At 41.2% G+C, this 20165-nt stretch overlaps 1 protein-coding gene across 2 annotated transcripts in view; it reads right to left on the bottom strand.

Annotated features, from left to right (window-relative positions):
- Nucleotides 1-13459, bottom strand: part of Nmnat2 (nicotinamide nucleotide adenylyltransferase 2) — a 152259-nt gene extending 138800 nt beyond the window's left edge. Inside the window, exon 1 of one of the 2 annotated variants that reach the window (XM_070034297.1) lies at nucleotides 13229-13459. In XM_070034297.1, coding sequence (XP_069890398.1) covers nucleotides 13229-13313 — 85 coding nt within the window. In that variant the 5' untranslated portion in view covers nucleotides 13314-13459. The remainder of the gene's footprint in view (nucleotides 1-13228) is intronic. The other variant, XM_070034298.1, reaches the window with a different exon arrangement.
- Between the last annotated feature and the right edge of the window lie 6706 nt (nucleotides 13460-20165).

Here is a 20165-nt window from a genome sequence, read left to right as displayed (position 1 = left end):
CTCATGGTAAATAAAGAAAATGAGTCTTGAATTTATATGTACAAGATTTATACGCACAAGATTTTATTGTCTTTGTTTCAATTTGTAACGGTGACAGTCTCTAAATTTCACAAAACTGCTCTATTTAAAAGAACTTACGTGGCTCATATGATGAGTCACATTTATCTGCACATAAATATTTCAAAAATCATATAGTTGTTGATGTTGTTTCATTTCAGGACTCCCTAGAATGATTGTTTACCTCTCAGTGAGTACTAAGATGAAGGGTGAGGAAAATATTGGAGACTAAAGCATGGGAAAACCCAATTCCTCATTTGAAAAGTCATAGAAAAATCGAAGTTTTAGAGCAAAAGTAACAGAAATGTATTTGTCTAAACCTTCCAGGATTAAATCTAAAACAAGTGGCAAAGGAAGGCATCTCCATGAGACTTTCTTCTTAGACTACAAAGCCTTTAGGAAAGAGAGCTAGTACATCTCCAATTCTTCAAAATTAAAGAAAATACAAGTTGGGTAAACTGAGTCCCCCAAATCTGGGAATACTCGAAAAAACAGGGACCATCCACTGAAGCCCCATGAGGAGGTAAATTTGGGACTTAGGTGAGAAGAACTTCTCCTTAGGGAAGTGGGTTGAAGTGGGCACTTTTGTTTCTTTGCTGTTGTTGTTGGGAGGGGGTTATATAACAGCATATTTCACCAACTTATGAAATTAATAAATACAGTTTATAAAATGTACAATGGGCCAAGTGCCAGTGGCTTCAGTTCTGTAATCCTAGCTATGCAGGAGGCTGAGATCTGAGGATCAAGGTTCAAAGCCAACCTGGGCAGAAAAGTCCATGAGACTCTTCAATTAACCACCAAAAAAAGCTGTAAGTAGAGCTGTGGGTCAAGAGGTAGACAGGTAGCCTTGAGAAAAAAAGAAAAAAAAAAAACCTCAGGGACAGTGCTCAGGCCCTAACTTCAAGCTCCAGGGTAGGTGCGCGCATGCGCGCGAGCACACACACGTACAGTGGTTCCATTTCAAAAGAGGAATATATAAATAAAATTAAAATAATGGGAGGGAACCTTCCTTATTTCATATATAGTCTCTTTAAAATGATATGGGATATCATTGGGGCCTCTCCCTAATGAACTGCTAACAGGAGGAAAACTAATATCTGGGGTACAGCTCAACATCCACCATGTATCCCTGGACCCATCATCCTCTAGGAACTCACTACAAGTGCTGGGTAATGTCATGAGACTCGAATTTATATGTACAAGATTTATATGTACAAGATTTTATTGTCTTTGTTTCAGTTTATAACGGATGACAGTCTCGAAATTTCACAAAACTGCTCTATTTAAAAGAACTTATGTGGCTCATATGATGAGTCACATTGATCTGCACATAAATATTTCAAAAATCATATCGTTGTTGATGTTTCATCTCAGGGCACTTCCCTCTCCCGATCTGCTTCTGCCTCTTGTCTCCTATGTGCCCAACATGCTCCTGCCATGTTGTCAGCTCCTGGACATACCTTAAGGTGCCAGGCTATTGGAGATGCTCACCCTTGCCCTGTTGTCAGCCCAGAATCCCATTCTCCATCCTACCTACTAGGTAGCTCTGACTTTCAAGCTCAGACTCTCATTAATACTTGCCCTGATGCCCTTCTACCATGTTCAGAGTGGTTACTTCTTCCTCTATGCTCCCATTGGTCTTGTTCTCATCTCTTTTATTGTCACCTGAGGTGCAATGCTGACTTTGTTTATTTCTAGAGGCTGTCCAGAAGATGATCTCCTGCGATGGGAAGAAGTGTCTCTAATTTTTATATTCTAGGGCCTAGCACATTGCCTAGGAACATTCATAACTCAGTGAATATTTATTGAACGAATCACTGCCTGAACTCGCACATGCCTCTCTCCTTCCTCCCCACAAGCTTACCAAAGACTTGTGATAATAATTGCAACTAATTCTAAGCATTTCATTCATTATTCATTCAATATACATTCATCGAGAACCAGTGTGAACCAGGCACTGTTCTAGGTCCCAGATATGTGGAAAATCAGAATGAGTTCGAGTCTCATTGGGGTAACAGACATTAAATCATAAATGTAACAAAGAAGGAAATAACTTGCTATGTTCAAAGATAGTAAGAGCTAAGGGGAAGCAGATATAAGTAAAGAGAATAAGGGGACTGGAGTGCGTAAGGCATAATTTAAAGCTATGTGACCAAGGGAATAAGACTTGTCACCTACACAAGACATGACAGTTGAGCAGGGACTGAGAAAAGTGAACTAAATACATGGGTATTGTAGACAGAGGGAACATTTAGAACAAAGACTCTATGGTTAAAGGTAGGCAATCAGCAAGGATGGCAAAAAATGGGGTAGAGGACTATGCTAGGGTAGGGTGAGAGAAGGTAGAAGGCCATAGAGGCCTGAATGTCATTAGGGTGACTTAGAGTGAGCAAGGAGCTATTAAAGGATTGTGAACAAAGAAACAGCATGATATGACTTAGATCTCCTTACATTTTGAAAGGATTCTGGCTACTTGCTAAGAATTGAGGCCAAGGGTAGAAGTGGGGAGATAATAGGCTACTGCAGTAATTACAATGGAAGATAACAGTGGCTGGATCAGGTTTGTAGATGAGAAGAGGTGGTTGGTCCTAGTTACATTCTAAAGATACAGAACATTTGCTGACATAGATGGGGAGTTGCAAAAAGGGAAAGAATAAACCATTCTTAGTCCAAACTTTTTGGCCAGAGTGACTGGAACAAATGAAAAACACTCTGAGCAGCTGGAGGCTATATTCTGTTTACTGTCTGGTAAGTGTCAAATGAAGTCCATGTACAGCGGTGTGGCCATACACATAGAAGTGACATGGAGGCATGTGTATGGGTACTGTTTAGATGCCAATATGTCCAGGGTCCATCTCCAAATCTTGCTCTCTTGCTGTTTCCTCTGAACCCTCGTGTCCCAGGATTATAGGAATTTTCCTGGCTGGCTTGCTTGTCTAAGAGTATTATGCAGTAGACTTAATGGAAAACAGTTGGATGGTAGTTGGGTTTTAAAAAGCTCAGCTAAGGTAGCTCCATTATTAGGAAGATAATGGGGACAATGATGGTGCTGGAAGTGGTTATAGCATTTGCCTTTGCTGCTGCAGACTTCATAAATCTTGGTGATATTGTGAAATACAAAGAGGGAAGGGAGCCAATGCTAGGAGGATGGCCTTGGTCACACCATGTAAGCTGTTGAAATGTCTTTTAAGGCTAAAATACTTCTGAGGCTAACTGCCAAACTGTATCCAAAGAAGGTAAATGCATTCCATTGCTACTGAATGCTTATAATTGGAGAATCTCTGGCAGTAGAAAATTTCCCTCCTTGTAACTTGACTCTGCATTTGTGTATAGTGAAACATGAACATATTCATAAATAAAGTTATATAATTCTCTATATAATGGACTTCATTCCAAGTCTTTGTAACATCAAAGCTTAAAAATTTATTCTAAATACCTTCACTTAAACAAAATTTTGATATGAGGATTGTAAAACACATACACACACACACACACACACATACACACACACATACACACACACACATGCATACAAGCCTGACATTGAAAAAATATATAATACCCTCCTTTGTATGTTTAGGCCTTTTTTTTTTAGTAATTCAGAATGATCTGAAACTCTAAAGTTGAGGGAAAATTGTACCAGAAAATATATTTTATAGCAACATAGATACTAATTAGCAGCCATAATATATAAAACATTATATTAGTAACTAAAAGAACAATATTGTCAAATTTAACTTGAATCTTGGGGCTAAGATTGTAGTTCAGCATGCATAGGTCAATTTCAGAACAGCAAAACAAATAAATAGAAACGGAAACACATTAGAACCTTAACTAAAAAGAAAACCATTTTAAAACTAGATTTTCTTTTTTTCCAATCATGCTTATAAAAGCAACCAATAGAAAAACAATTATAAATGTACACACACACAACTACTTCTATATTTTCCTCTCACATATGAGGTTATTTTAGAAACAGAGATGTTCAAACTTGAGTGTTGGTGAGTTATGCTTTTTAGTTTGCCTCCATGCTTCAGCTGTTCATTTGAGTTACTCTCACACTGGAAATTTGAGGATAAATATTTCTCTGAGATTCATAACATTTCAAAGGATGTTCCCACCAAACCATAATTCAAGCTATTTTAACACATAAGAATTGAACATATTGTATTATCACAGTATGATAATTTAATACATATCTAGGATATGTAATGTGATTATATCTCCCTCTCAAACACCATTTCTTTGTGTTGAGAAACTTCAAGCCCTTTCTTCCCTCTTTCTTCTCTGGTGGGACTGGTGAATGAACTGAGAACATCAAAAATAGTAGGCCAGTGCTTTACCACTTGAGCAGTCCTCAAACTATTTCTTAAAAGGTATATGAAACTGGATGCTAGTGGCTCACCCCTGTAATCCTAGATACTGAGAATGCTGAGACATGAGGATCATAATTCAGAGCCAGACCAGGCAGAAAAGTCTATGAGACTTTTATTTCCATCTAACCATCAAAAAGCAGGAAGTGGTGCTATGGCTCAGGTGGTAGAGCACTAGCCTTGAGCAAAAAAAGTTCAGGGAAAGTGTCCAGGCCTCAGGACTGGTACACACACACACACACACACACACACACACACACACACACACACACACACACACACACACACACACACACACACACACACACACACACACACACACACAGGCTATAAGACTCTTAATTTTAAAAGCTTTAAGCACAGAAGCAAAGCTATTTTTAGAATAGGATCCAGTAATACAAAAAGGGCAACTGAAAATAAAGTTGTTTCAAAGCAGGATCAAATAATACAAGAAAAAAAGAGAAACTTGAAAATAAGTAGTTATTTGTTTGAAAACTCTTAGAATACCAGCTTCCCTCTTGGTGGTATCTGTTCCATGGTTAGTTTGAGCTCCATGGATGGGAGGTCTTCAGCCCAGTGAGCTTTACACACAAAAATGTCTATTTTTTGCAAGTGCAGGTGGTTCACGCCTGTAATCCTAACTACTCAGGAGGCTGAGATCTGAGGATCACAATTTGAAGCCAAGCTGGATGGCAAAGTCCCCATGAGATTCTTATCTCCACTAAAGCACTCAAAAACCAGAAGTGGTGCTGTGGCTCAAGTGGTAGAGGCTTGGGGACAGCACCCAGGCCCTAAGTTTAAGCCCCACAACTGCCCCCCAAAAATATTTTTTTCTTCAACCTGTCATCTAGTGTCATGAGCAGACATAGCTCCTGTGAAAGATATTGCCAAGAACATTCAATCCATGTGTTTCTCTTAGTGGAACTTGGACTTTGATACCCAAACACCTGCTTGAACAGATCATTACGCCATCACCTTTTGTGTTTTGTGAACCATTTAAATTGTTTAAATTGTTCCCAATTTCATAGCCTCAACTCTTAAGAAGAATCCATTTTACCAGGCACTAGTGGCTCACACCTATAATCCAGACCACAACCAGTCAAAAATGTTAGCGAGACCCCTTCTTAACCAGGGCTGGGTGCACATCTGTTCCTTTAGCTATTATAAGGAAGCTTAAAATAGGCGGATCACTACCCAGGTATGTACCTAGGCAGAAAATGAGACTCCATTTCAAAAATAACCAATGCAAAAATAGAGCTAGAGGTGTAGCTCAGCAGTAGAGGTACTGACTAGGAAGCAAGAGGTTCTGAGTTCAAAGAGAGGCTCTGAGTTTACGAAAATAAAGAGCCAGTTTTAAGGGTCTGGGAGTGGTGTTACATGTCTATAATCTCTGCTATTTAGTAAGCAGAGGCAAACCAGGCAAAATTTAGTGTATTCTTCTCTCAGCAGGCAGAGATAGAGGATCAGGTCCTAGACCAACCCGTAGGCAAGAAAAATTGGAAAACATTATCAGCCAAACTAGAAAGCAAAAAAGATTGGGAATGTGGCTCAAGTAGTACAGCACTTGAATGAGGCCGAGTTCAATTTCCATTCCCCTAAAGATTCCAGTCAATTTTAAGTTAAAATTTTATTCTCTCATTTCTAAACACAAGCAAAACAATGAAAACCCCGTTATCCTTTTCCCCCGCAACTATTAACCAACCTTAATGTCTTTCTTGTATAAAAAACTGGAACCTACTGGGAGCTTTCATTAGAAGACCCAGATGTAAGGTTAGGCTACAAAAGATTTTGAATTTAGATATTTCTTTCTTTTGCTTCAGGGCTTGTTTAGAATACATGTTTCCAAAATTTTAGAGTAAGAAATATCAATATCACTTTCCCCCCACTAACTAAAACCTGCTTCTCATTCAGTGTTTTCTATTTGTCTACACTGGACAAAAAACTCAACAAGTTACCCCGACAGCTGCACTAGCGCCCAACCTCAAATCACTAAATGACAATCTGAAATAACTTTCAATATACATCTTCAGTAAGAGTCTGATGCCCATCTTCTGTATGTTAAACTGTTCCCCTGAATGATGAGTCTAAGTAATTACCACATTTCTGCCCACTCTATGTTCAAAACTCAGTTAAATCTTAATTTAAGAGACAAAATTACTTTAATCCTTTACTTTAAAAAATGCAGTGTCACAGTGCTGTTTTAAGTGGTTCAGACTTATAATCCTAGGTACCCTGGAGACTGAGACCTGCAGATCTCAGTTCTAAGACTTTCTGGGTAGATAAATCCTCAAGACTTCTACCTTCAATCAACTCACCAACAGTCAGAACTGGAGGCATTACTCAATTGGTAGAGCACCAGGAATGAGCAAAAAAGTGAAGTGAGAGCCCAAAGACCTTGGTTGAAGCCCTAGTATTGGACCCACCCCCACAAAGTCCTAATCAACCAACTAATAAATAAACAAACCCAATGCAATGTCTTTTCACTGCCAATAGGATAAAGCTTAATTTCTAAATTCTTTTTTCTGTATGTGTCAGTTGTGAGGCTTGAACTCAGGGTCTGGGTGCTGTCCCTAGCCTCTTTGTGCTGAAGGCTAGCGCTCTACCACTTGAGCCACAGCACCACTTCTGGTTTTTGAGTGCTTAATGGGGACTTTTCTGCCCAGGCCGGCTTTGAACGGCAATCCTCAGATCTCTGCTTCCTGAGTAGCTAGGATTTACAGGCATGAGCCACTGGTGCCCAGCTTAATTTCTAAATTCTTAACATGACTTCAGCCTTCATGACTGATCAGACTTGCACCTGCCCTAACTGCCTTCCTCCCTGAGCGCTCTTGAACTTTTCTTTGTTCTGACATATCATGACTCTTTGCCTCATCAACCTAGTCCTTGTACAAAGCTGGGTCCTCTGTTTGGCACAAGGTACCAAATGTCATTATTCTATTTACTCAACCACTATTAAGAGTAGCTTACCCCAAACCAGGTACTGGGAAATCTGTCAATGGGAAACCAGGCATTGTTTCTGTCCTCAGAGAGATTAGGCTCTGGCATGGGAAACACTCCTAAAACATAAGATGCGATTATGGTGTGGGAAAAGTATAAGGTGAAATGAAAGCAAATGTTAGGGTAGTCAGACTTAATTTAAGAGTCTGTGATGGTTCCCTGAGAAAGTATTATTGAAGCTGAAATCTAAAGGTGGTGTTGGTTGAGCTAATAGAGGGTAGTGGAGATAGTATCAGAGTACTAAAAAGTAAGTTTTTCTTTTCTTGTTATAACGTAAGATACTGTGAACACATTTTTTTTTTTTTGGTCAGTTGTGGGGCTTGCACTCTTCAGCTCAAGGTGAGTGCTCTACCACTTGAGCCACAGCGCCACTTCCGGCTTTCTAGTGGTTTATTGGAGATAAGAGTCTCACGGACTTGCCCAGGCTGGCTTTGAACAGTGTTCCTTAGATCTCAGCCTCCTGGGTAGCTAGGATTACAGGCGTGAACCACCGGCTCCTAGCCTGTGAACACATCTTTGTCAAATATGTTTTGTTGATGGCCAGTATTGCCAATGGGAAAAATAATAAAACTTTCATCTTCTTTTGTTGGAATTAAAGATCAGAAAACTCTTCCCTTCAGAGGTGTTCATGAATTGCAATGCTTTCCATGCAATTATAAGGAAATAATGTAAAGATATCTGAATATCCTGAAACTGATATCTTCCTGTTTATTGTTTATGCTCATGATCAAAGTGACTTACATCTGTACTTCTGCTATACCATTTGAGAAAGGAGCTTATCTCTTGGGGAAGGGGAAAATTAGATAGTAGGTACAAAGGTGCCAAGGTCTACATTGTGTTCAGTGACCATTTTATTAAGCATTTCAAGCCTATTAAACAGTTTCTTGATTTCTGATCATTCTCTGTGTACCAAGAACAACTCAAACTCATTTTTTCTTCTGATTTCTAACTACAATAGAAGCTACATTTGCAACTATAAAAGTAGAAAGCCCTGTCTGTTACCCTTTAGGAGAGGAGAATTGGTTTGTGTCTTTTGCAAAGATCCAATTGTTCAAGTAAAAGCATTTGTAAATAGAAACATCTAGTGTGATTAATTAAAATCTCTTCTTCCAGTTTTTATGGCCAAATTAGAATTTCAGTCAATTTTTGCTTTTCTATCTACTTCTTTTTTTCTTTTAGAGGTACTAGGACTTGAATGCAGGGCTTGTGAAGCCAGAATCTTAGCCCTTACTTTCATATTTAAACTTGGTATTTGACTTAACAGAAGTGGATTTATTGACGAATATTGTAACAGAAATATGTTGCTGGCTGGGCACTGGTGGCTTACCCTCCTGTAATCTTGGCTGCTCAGGAGGCTGAGATCTGATGGTTCAAAGCCAACCCAGGCAGGAAAGTCCATGACACTCATCTCCAATCAACCACCAGAAAACCAGAAATAGAGCTGTAGCTTAAAGTAGTAAGCACTACCCTGGAGCAAAAGAGCTCAGGAACAGTTCCAAGCCCTGAGTTCAAGCCCCATAACTGACAAAAAGAAAAAGAAAACCAAGTATTTTGCTTAAGTTCTTAGTTTTTAAAGTGCATGAAGATTACACATCAGTATGGTAGATTATACTTCATTATAACTTGTTGTTGTTGTTGGTTGTAGGGCTTGAACTCTGGGCCTGGGTTCTGTTCTTGAGCTCTTCAGCTCAAGGCTAGCACTCTACCACTTGAGCCAGAGCGCCACTTCTAGTTTTCTGGTGGTTAAATGGAGATCAGAGTCTCACGGACTTGCCTTGTCAGGGATGGCTTCAGATCTCAGCCTCCTGAGTAGCTAGGATTACAGGCATGAGCCACCGGCACCAAGCTTCATTATAACTTTTTTAAACATAAAAACTATATAAAACTAAGAATTTCTATTTTAAAATTCTATGTAATAAAATGGACCCATGAAATATGACACAGTTTATGGGTCTACGTGACAAAAATCTTTTAATCATCCTTGAAAATATTTTACTTACAGTTGAGTGGATGTGTCAAACATCTCTATTACAAAAACTATTTTCAAGTTTCTGTAGTCACAGCAGAGCAGGTGACAGAGTACTCCACTCCACTTTCAGAACAAAAGAAAGCTAATTCAAAAGTGTTTCACTAATATTGAGAATTATGGAAGGCTACTTTACAAGGACTGCAAGTTCTTGAGTTCTAAATACCACTTCTCTCCTGCTTACAGACTTGCTATTTCCTCTGGTAGACAAGTAGATTTTTAAAATATAGGAGGTCTATTTAAAAACATCTAATTTGAAAGTCCTCTTATACAATCTATTTGTAAATTTTTAGGGCAGAGTTTGGGCACCTAAAGAAAATTGATAATGTCATACAGTATTTCTGTGCTGTTGAAAAGACAAAAAATTGAAACCATTTAAGAGGAGGAAATAGTTCATGGATAACATTTCTTTAGCAATGAGAGAGAGCTCTTAAGGAATTGCTTACTTAGGAATTCAGTTTGCTGATGGTCAATTTCATTCTAATCAGTCTGACTACTGAAGGAAATAGAATTTTCACAGGAACGTGCAATCAGAGGATTACCTGCCCTTCTTGCAGTACCAAGGCCTCTACAAGAGGGGTCAGGAATGTGGGGTTTGAGAAAACCCTGCCATTGCTCTCCATAGACATTCATAATGAAGTCTCTTAGCTGACTGAATGTCAATTTCTCATTTGCAAAACACAGATAATGATGCCTGTCTCATCAGACTGTGAATATGAATTAGTAGTGCACACCTAACACTTCGTTAAACAGAAATTGTTCTATGAAAATAAATTATAGGTTTGTGAATATGGCTCAAGTGGTAGAGTGCCTGCCTAGCAGGCTCTCAAGGTCAGCCTGAATTAAAACACCAAAACTGTCAAGAAATATGAAAAATAAAATAAGACAAATAGGTAGGCACAGGGCAGCTCAAGCCTATAATCCTAGTTACTCAGGAGGCTGAGGTCCGAGAATCACAGATCAAAGTCAATCAGGGCAGACAAATCTGAGAGACTGTTATTTCCAATTAACCAGTAAAAAGCTGGACCTGGAAGTGTAGCTCAAGTGATAGAGCATCAACCTTGAAGGAAAAAGCTGAGCATGAAGTCCCACAGTTGAAGTCGCAGTATCAGTGCATAAATTTAAAAAAAGATAGTTTATCAAAAGTTCAAAGATACCAACAAGACTCTATGAAAATAGTTTAATATGCGTTTTGTGTTCTTGTTTGCATTTGCTTTTCACATATGATTTAAATTCTTCACTAGATAGTAAACTCCATAACACCATAGATAGACCTATCACATCCCCTTTTTGTGTCTGTTTATTGTGTCTGTATTACACTTAACTAATAGATACTTAAAGGACTTTGTTTACAGTCTCACTTGCTCCTCAATGTCAATAACAAAAAATCATCAGTACCAAAAGTCTCCTTTCACCTATTCTATGCATAAATTCTGCTGCAGTTCTTGCCTATGTCCATATATTCTATCCTCAAAGCTGGGGGAACATTGGCAGGCCATCATCCTGAACACATGGCTTCACTGCTACTACCAAACTCTTCATATACAGCCTTGGTTCTGAATCTAAGTCTGTCCTACATGGAATCTGAAACAAGCAACATGAACCACCCCACCCCCAGTCCCAGAAAGAGGGGAAGAGCAAGTACTGTTGGCCTACCAAAGATTCCTAGAGCTAAGGAGTTCTCTAAGAAAGTCCATCCCTGCTTGGTCAAGGGAGAGGAATAAAAATAAGACAGAAAGGAAAAGAAACATGAAGGGAAAGGCACTGCAGTCAAAGGAAAGCAAAAAGCAGCATGCTCCTGGGGTGCTGATATTCCTTTACATTAGTGAGATGCACTGGTCCATCCAGGTTGCCAACTGTTGGCATTATCTCTGAGTAAATATGTATTTTTTTCATTTTCTAGAAATACAGTAGATTCAAGGGAGAACTGGAATAATAGTGTAATTCCCTTCCAAGGAAAAATCCAAGTTCAACAGAACACTAGGAAAATGGGTACTTGAAAGGGGTGGGGTTTCAGGCGAAAGAGATAGCAGAATGAAGAGGAAAAGAACGCAGTCACAAGAATTCAATGTCTATCCTACAAAATAAAGAAAAGTGAGGGAAGGGGTAGATTGGGGGTGGGCGGATGGGCATGTTGAAAGGGTTGATATTGATCAAGATGCATTGTATTTGTAAACTGCTTCATTAAATGGCAACTCTTTTGTACAACTACTTAAGGACGATAGGATAAATAAAAGGGAACTTATTAATCAAGTAGTTGTACAAAAGGTCACAGTTCCCTAAGTCAGGTTATGAGTACAATCACAATCCATCTTGATCCACCTCACCCCTTGCATCGTTCTCCCCCATTTTGAGCAAACACGTTTCCCAACAGCTGAAGGAGTAACGAGGAGCGGCGTCCGCCTCGCGGGCTTCCGTCCTGCACGAGTGCCCACCAGAGCCCCGTCGGTCGGAGTAGTTGCGCACCTTTTGCGCGAGGGTGTTTAACCAGCAGGCCCACGCCGGTGCGCCTCTTAGGTTCAGGGCTACGCATTTTTAGCCTACGCCACGGTCTTTCCGGACATAATGGCTTTCATGAAGCGGCCCCAGGAGAGCTGTGGCGGGTTCTGGGTAAAGTAACACGTGCCCTCGGCCGGCTGCTGCTCGCCCCGGGTTTCAGCACCAGCCCCTGCGGAGAGCTCCCTTCCCTGCGCCGGCCCCCCGCGCCTCCCGGCGCCCCTCGCCTCCTCCGCCTCGCCGTGGCTTCCATCCCCGGCACGCGCAAGAAACCAACCTCGAACTTCTAACTTCTCCCCAATTCCTGCTTCTCCAGTGGCCTCCGCGTCCCTCCCGGATCGGGGTTCGAAACGCGCACAGCCCTGCCCCACCGATGGCGATCGATTGCCCACCCGCATCCATCCATCACCTCTCCCCGACTTTTTGAGGGCGCACTAACCGCCCCCCCCCGCGCAATCAGAGCCTCCGAGGGCTCCCCACACAACGCCCCAAAGCCTCCAAGACGCCACCCTCCCCTCCAGACCCAGGGCGCGCGCACACGCACACCCTTACACACTCTCGCACGCCGCCAGCCGGCAGGGTGCATCGCCGCCCCGGGCAGAGCCTCTCCCCAACTCGGGCCGAGGACCACCGACCTCCCGCGGAGGCCGCCCCGCCCCTTCCTTCCTGGGCCGGAGGCCCCCACCGCCCAGCAGGCGGGGGACCCCCCCCCCCTCCCTATCACTCTGCAGCCACCTCAAGCGGACAGTACTAGGTGCTCAGTCCCCAAACATTCACTCCGGTCCCCTCTCCTTCCCCTTCTCACCCCCCCCCCAAACCATCAGCCAAGCCCTGCATTCATTCATGGAAAGCCCAGCCCCTGTCACTGGTGTGTTTTGTGTCGGGGCGGGGGGGAGGGCATATTTAACTCCTTTCCTGTCCACCCTAAACAAATAGCACGCTATCTCCCACCACCCTCCCGCCCCCATCTCCCCATCTCCGCACCCCAACCTCTGACACTCACCCCAGCTCCTCCCCTCCCCCACTCCCAGCCCTCCGCGAGCCGCTCTGGCCCCCGGCGAGGGACGCCTGGGCCACGCAGGTGGGGTCCCCTCCCGCGATCGGGGGAGACCCGAGGAGCAGACCGCGCACCCACGGGGTGGGCCAGCCGTCCAGCCCGCCCCCCGCCCCGTCCCCTCCCGAGAGGCGCACGCCTTCCTGTTCCCTGGCCCTGGAAAACACAGGTGCCGGGGAAAGCGAGGAGCGGAAGCAGCCTCGCAGGGTGGGCGGGGGGACTTACCGAACATCTGAATGTGGCCTTTGGTGATGGGGTTGAAGCTGCCGCAGGCCAGCAAGATAACGTGGGTCTTCGTGGTCTCCGTCATGGTGCGGATGGGTCCTCCGCCGCGGTCCTGGGGTCGCCTCTCTTTTTGTGTCTGATTATGTCTGCAGAGGGAGAAAGGAAGGCGAGGCTCCGGCGGTGGATGCTGTGGACTCCAAGGAGCCGCTCCAGACGCAAACCGCGTCACTCCCCGCCTCCCCTTAACGCTTGCAGCTCCGGCACAGCCGAGGCCGCTTTGTATTGCTCGCCGCTCTGCTCGATCCTTCGCTTTTCTTTCTAGCTTCTTTCCTGTCTCTGGTCCCGGGGCCCCACCCTGTCCTCTCTCTTCCCTGGGCGCTACTTTACAACTGCACTCCCTCCTTTCCTTAAGAGTTTATCTCCTGGGCAGGACGTGGGACCCAAGCCCAGAGCCAGACATGCTATGGGCACAGTGTGAGCGCCGGCTGCGTCCTGCCTGCGTCGGTTCGCTTTCTCTCCCTCACTGGAATGTTGGTTTTTTTCTCTCTCTCTTTCTTCTCGTTTTACTTTCTCTAACCTCTCCCACTCCAGGTACGTTTGATCTCGTGGATTTTCTTAGTTACTTCCTCAAATTTTTAAGTGGTAAAATGACAATTGGTCATTTCAGTGCTCTTCATTTCTGTTTCTTTCTAAAAATATCTTTATCAAATGATCCTAACTGAACTGAGTTCAAATCCTGATCTAATAGTTACCAAGAAAGAAAGGATATACCTCTTTCCCTGCCTTGTCGACCCATTGTTTGAGTTGAAACAATTATGGTTGTAGAAGAATATGGATTGGCAGGTTATTAAAGTTATATTAAGCCAGATGCTGGTGGCTAACATCTATAATCCTGGCTACTCAGAAAGCTGAGACATGAAGATCGCTATTTGAAGCCAGCCTGGGCAGACAAATATCAAAGAGTCATCTCCAATTGATCATCAAAAAGCCAGAGGTAATATATATGCATAATAAAGTTTTATCTTCCCAAACAAGGATTCAGATTAGCCAGGAGTAGAGAGCAAGCGACTTTACTAGGTGCGCAATTAACATTGTAGTTATTTATTGAATGGCTACCATATGCCAAACATTAACTTAGGGACTATGAATAAAACAAAACTCTTGTTTTTGTATAGGTCATATTCTAGAGGAAAACAAGCCATAAGCAAACAAATAGTTACAGCTCAGGAGGCACTATAAGGAAAAGTAAACTAGGGTCAGAAGAAAAGAGAAAGTCCCCCTTTATTTAAGGTGGTAGGGATGGCCTTTCTCTTGAGACAGTTATTTGAGCAGAAATCTGGAGAAAGTGGAGAAATGTGTCAAGGGAGTATCAGAATGAACACACTAAGTAGAGAAGCAAAGACACAGGGCCTGAGAAGCAAGACTGATGGTGTGGGGTCTGGTGAGGGAAAAGCCATTCGACAAGCCATACTAGTGTGGCTGAAGGAAAGAAAGGCTGTGGGAGGAGGTAGGTGACAGACTAGAAAGGTACATAGGGCCTCACAGGCCTGGTTAGGACTCTGCATTTTTCACTAAGATAGGAAGCCACCAGAGTGATTTTGAGTAAAGAAGTGATATGATCTGACTTACATTTGGAAACTAGAAGTTTGACGGGAGATACACATTTTGATGTTGTTAGTATAGTTTATATTTAAGGCCACAGAATTGACCAAGTTCACCTAGGGATAAACAGACATACGGAATAGAGAGGAGACCTTCAGATTCATCCTGGAGCACATCAAATTAGTAACAGCAGCTTATATTCATTGGGCATTACTAGAAGTTTGGCACTTTGAGCCACATAACTTATTTCACAATTAAAAATAATACTACGAGTTTACATGGATTATATTCCAGGTTGGCCTGAAATTCATGACCCTTTACCTCAGCCTTCCTCATACTGAGATTACAGGTATATGCCATCATACCCAGTCTGAACCACAAGTTTGAAAGAAGGGTAGAGATATCCACCAAGAAGCAAAGAGGGAAGATAAGATGTAATATAGGTAGGACATTGGGCATATACAAGTAGATGGTCAGTAAATGAGACTTCAAAGTTGTATGGTCTGTGCTGTGGTCTGAATGTTGTGTCCTCTAAAATTAATATATTAAGACTTAATCCTCTGTGTGATAATATTGAGAGTGGGAAGTGATGAAGGTGGAATCTTCATGACTGAGAATTAGTGTCCGTATAAGGCTCCAGAAAGCAAACTAGTTCCTTCTACCATGTAAGTACTCAGCGAGAAGGTGCTATCTATGTCCTCAGCAGATCCTGGATCTACCAGCACCAGAACTATAAGACATAAATTTCTGTTGTTCATAAGCTACCTTCTATGTGGTCTTTCTTTCTTTCTTTTTCTTTCTTTCTTTCTCTTTTTCTTTCTTTCGTCTGTCATGGGGCTTGAACTCTGGGTCTGGGTGCTGGCCCTCAGCTCTTCAGCTCAAGGCTAGCACTCTACCACCTGAGCCACTACACTACTTCCAGTTTTCTGAGTGGTTTATTGGAGATAAGAGTCCCACGAACTTTCCTGCCCAGGCTGGTTTTGAACCACAATCCTCAGATCTCAGCCTCCTTAATAGCTAGGATTACAGGCGTGAGCCACTAGCGGCTTGTGTATGCTGTAATTCTATTTGGGGGGGGGCGGGGGGGTTGTCGGTTGTGGGCCTGAACTCTGGGCCTGGGCACTGTCCTTTAGTTCTTCTGCTCAAGGTTAGCCCTCTACCACTTGAGCTACAGCGCCACTTCTGGCTTTTTCTGCTTATGTGGTGCTGAAGGATTGAACCCAGGGCCTCATGCATGCAAGGCAAGCACTCTACCACTGAGCCACCTTCCCAACCTGTGGTAATGCTTTTTTTGGGGGGGAAGAGGGGGTCCAGTCGTGGGGCCTGAACTCTGGGCTTGGGCGCTGTCCCTCAGCTCTTCAGCTCAAGGCTAGCACTCTACCACTTGAGCCACAGCACTACTTCTGGCTTTTTTCTTTTTTCTTATGTGGTGCTGAGGAATCGAACCCAGGGCCTCAGGCATGCAAGGCAAGCACTCTACCACTGAGCCGCCTTCCCAGCCCCACCTGTGGTAATTCTTATGACAGCAGAATAGACTAAATCACCAGCTGTACAGAGTTTCCCTTTCTCTTTCTCCTGGAAAAAAGTGGGTAAGTCCCCAACAATGTTCAGTGTGTAACTTTCTGGACTGGCTGGCACCCATTTAATTAATCAAGTTAATTTAATAAAAAGAAAAAAATGTAAAGTTAATTCCAATTCCTGTATAGAATAGTTCTCAGTATCTATTGATGAATTAAATACAAACCTGCCTAGTATCCAGACTATAATGATAAGAGGCGAGTTTGTAATGATACAATATAATAAACATGTTTTGAGCCTTACGGGTTATATCTTAAGTAATGGTTTAAATTCTAGAACTAGACTGTAAACCTAATAGTCTCTTGTAATTTTCATTATTACTATCTCTATTTCACATATACCTGAAGAGGGTTGTAGAACTGAAATGTGGAAATCCTACAGAGCAAGTCTGCCACTTGTTAATTTTGTGGCCTTGGGCAAATCCTTTCTTGCTTTATTTTGTCAGGTTACTGTTACTCTTTTGGTTATTAGGATATATATTGTAGAATTTTGTAAAATTGCCTAGAGCCTGGCAGATAATACACACTCAAACAAAATTAGCTGGACCTATTATTCCTAAAAGGCAGAATGCTAGACTACAGCACAGAGGTTCAGTGCTTGCTTAGCATACTCAAGGCTTTGGGTTCAACCCACAGTATTTGGAAAAGGAAAAAAAAAAAAAAGATGGTGAGAGAGGGAGGAACAGAAGGCTGTAGTATATGTCCTGTGAATTTTACAGGGTTTCTGTATGGATAATATAAGTAAATGTTTTTATTGTTGTGTAAGCAGATTTTGCTAGACAGTATCTATTGCTTTTTACTTGTTTATTTGTATTGATGGGTTTCTGAAGGATGCTTCTGGAAGTAACAATTTTACAGGGTAATGGCTTTGGAAAGTGCCCATGGTCTGAATATCAACCAGTGAAAACAAATAGTAAAAAACACATTAACAATGAATTTATCTTCAGTGAAGAGTCTCTTCCAATACTGGTTCATAAGATATAGAAATGAGGATATCAACTCTTGCATAATAGATGCACCTAAATATGGATATGTATATATAGTGATCTATTCTTGGGATGCTTATTATAACTTACGTAATATCATTTGGTCCATTATTTTAATTTTTGACAGTTAGGAATTGCTTTAGTCTGAAAAGAAGGAACCAGAGTTATCTTCCCACTGCCTGGATCTTGCAGTCTGCTCCAGCCAGTTGAGATTCCTGGTGACTCAAGGAAGATAACCTACCACCTGATCCTTTACTGCTGTAAACATTTGCCTCGGAACAAGCTTAAGTGTCTCTTGGGCTGGCTTGAAGTATACATATTTAAAGGCTGACAGAGTGCATGTCTCTTCATTTACCTAGTGAAAATTACTATGGGTTTTCATCACAAATCAGAATATCCTACAATTATGTAGCTGACTTCCAAAATAATATTAAGGATCATTTTTAATGGGAAGAGCACATGCAAAATATGGCTCCCTCAGTTCCTGGGCTTACATCAAATGTTGAATATCTATATTTTCCAGCTAAAAATATTATTCAGAGAAAGCCATGACATTTTATGGTCCTCTAGAGCTCTGTACATTTGCATGGCTCTCTCTCCATTCTACATTTCTCTTTAAGATAAATCTCCCCAGGGTAGAGCTAAACTGATTGCTTTTACTCTCTTCTGTATGGTGAAAAATGTTCCTAGATCGAGACTCCCCTTCCTCCAGCTCTAAAGCCCTCAAATCTCAGCCAGACTTAGAATTTCTCTAATTATTCAAATCACATTTCACATATGAAATATGTTCCTAAATTTAAGACCTAGTTATCAATTTTAAACATGGTGATATTGATGACACCACGGTGAAATGAAAAAAGTACTCAGGTCTCTAAAACCAGTAAGTAATTTATAACACTAAACATTTTTTTCCAGCAAATTTAGATACTGGCCAATTTATTCTTTGTGAATTCTCTCCAGAGTTTGGGATGGTATAAATAATTATTTCATCTTGAGATTCATGATATCAATGCTTACATTTCTTTCCCCAAGAGTGGAAGAGAGAGAAAGATCAGTTCCAACAGAGTTGGAAAGAAGTATAATTGATTAAGAAGTAAAATTCCCTGAAATGACATCTGAGAATATCTCTGCCTCCCTCCTTTAAACCACACAAATGGAAAATACATTTAACTCACGAGAATACTAAATAAAGACTAGAGAGCCTAAAGTACAAAATATTTTTCCAGTATTTCAACAACTCACAATGTAGTTAAGTCATATCTAACCTGGAATTTCCAGCCCATGATTCTCATGCAGAAAATAACAGTGATGTAGTAGAGCTACTGTAATAATTTTCCCATAGTCATTAAACTAATTTCAGAATGAAGTGGAGGAGTAAGAAAAGTTTGCACCAATTAGACCTGTTCAGTCTAATCTTCAAAAGTTATATTTTAATCTACTGCTGGAATGAAGTGGCTCAAAATTAGTAACTTTTAGACTATAAATTGCTTGTATAAAAATAAATTGCTTGTAATACAAAAGACTATATCAGAAGTAAATGATAGAAACTCAATTTAAACTCTAGTTTAATCTAAAGAGGGAGTATGTTGTCTATGTGATTGACAGTCTAAAGGCTAGAACTAGCTTTAAGCACAGCTAAGGTTCAAATAGAATTCAAGTGTTCAAATAATATCAAAATTCTTGGGTTTTTTCTCTCAATATCTAGTTTCTTTGCCTCTGTGATTCCTTTACTCTCAATTGGGTGCACTTCAATAGATAAGGAAATAATAATAAAATAATCCTCATGGAAAGAGAGAGCATTATTCCCAAGAATGCCAGTAAATATCTCAAGGAAGACTCAGTCTTGTCCAGAACATGCGCCATCCCTGACTGATCACTGTGACTGAAAAGAGAAAATATTATCATTGGTCAACCTGAGGAAGGAAGTGCAACTTCAAAGTATTTAGCCTTGGCAAGATTGCAATTAAGCAAAGAAAGCTGGAAAAATTACATCCCAATCACTGTGATAAGAACAAAATACACCATAAATATCAAGTTCGATAATATCAAACCAGAAAATGTCTTGTTAACATTCAGAACTCTGTCATTTTGTAAGAATAAGTTCAGACTTGGTGATGTTGGAGGAAAGGTAGAAACTGATAGAAAAGGAGGAAGGAATTTAAAGGTAAAAGTGGTAGAAGAATCCACAATGTTTATGTTGCAAGCTCTCAGTGACTGAGAAGAAGGTTGAAAATACACTTTTAAGGTCAAAAACTTGATTTGAGATCTAAACTTTTAATTTCTCTTTTCTAGTCTTCAAGAATAGTTCTTAAATCCAACTCTGAATAAGATGCTCTAAAATATAAGAAAAAGGATGCCCTATCAAAATCCAACAAGTATTTACAATTATAAATCTATGAATCCCCTTCAGGCTTTAACCTACAAGTTCTCTTTTAGATCCTGACTATGTTGTTCATTCTCTATAAGGAATATAGTGCCTCCCTTGAATGAGTTAACATTCATTCCCAAGGCCTCCTACGTAGGTTTTTGTTCAACTTTTAGGGATAGAAACTGTATTTGTCTGACTCTCATGCAGCTAGATTTCTGGATAGTAATAAAATTCTACCAGGATCCTTTGCTTGAGATTAAAAGGCACAAGGGGAATTTATATTTCTATTTCTGTTATTGCTAAACAACACTGTAGGTGTGTATTTGAGGCTAATACACTCTAATAGTCAACAAATTCAGTCATCAGTCATGGGCATTGAGAAGAAGTTTTTGGCAGATGAATTC

Source organism: Dipodomys merriami, unplaced genomic scaffold (genome assembly GCF_024711535.1).
Source record: "Dipodomys merriami isolate MVZ:Mamm:240054 unplaced genomic scaffold, mDipMer1.0.p SCAF_24, whole genome shotgun sequence".
NCBI lineage: Eukaryota > Metazoa > Chordata > Mammalia > Rodentia > Heteromyidae > Dipodomys > Dipodomys merriami.
Note: the sequence above shows the minus strand (reverse complement) of the source record. Positions and strands in the feature narration are given on the sequence as shown.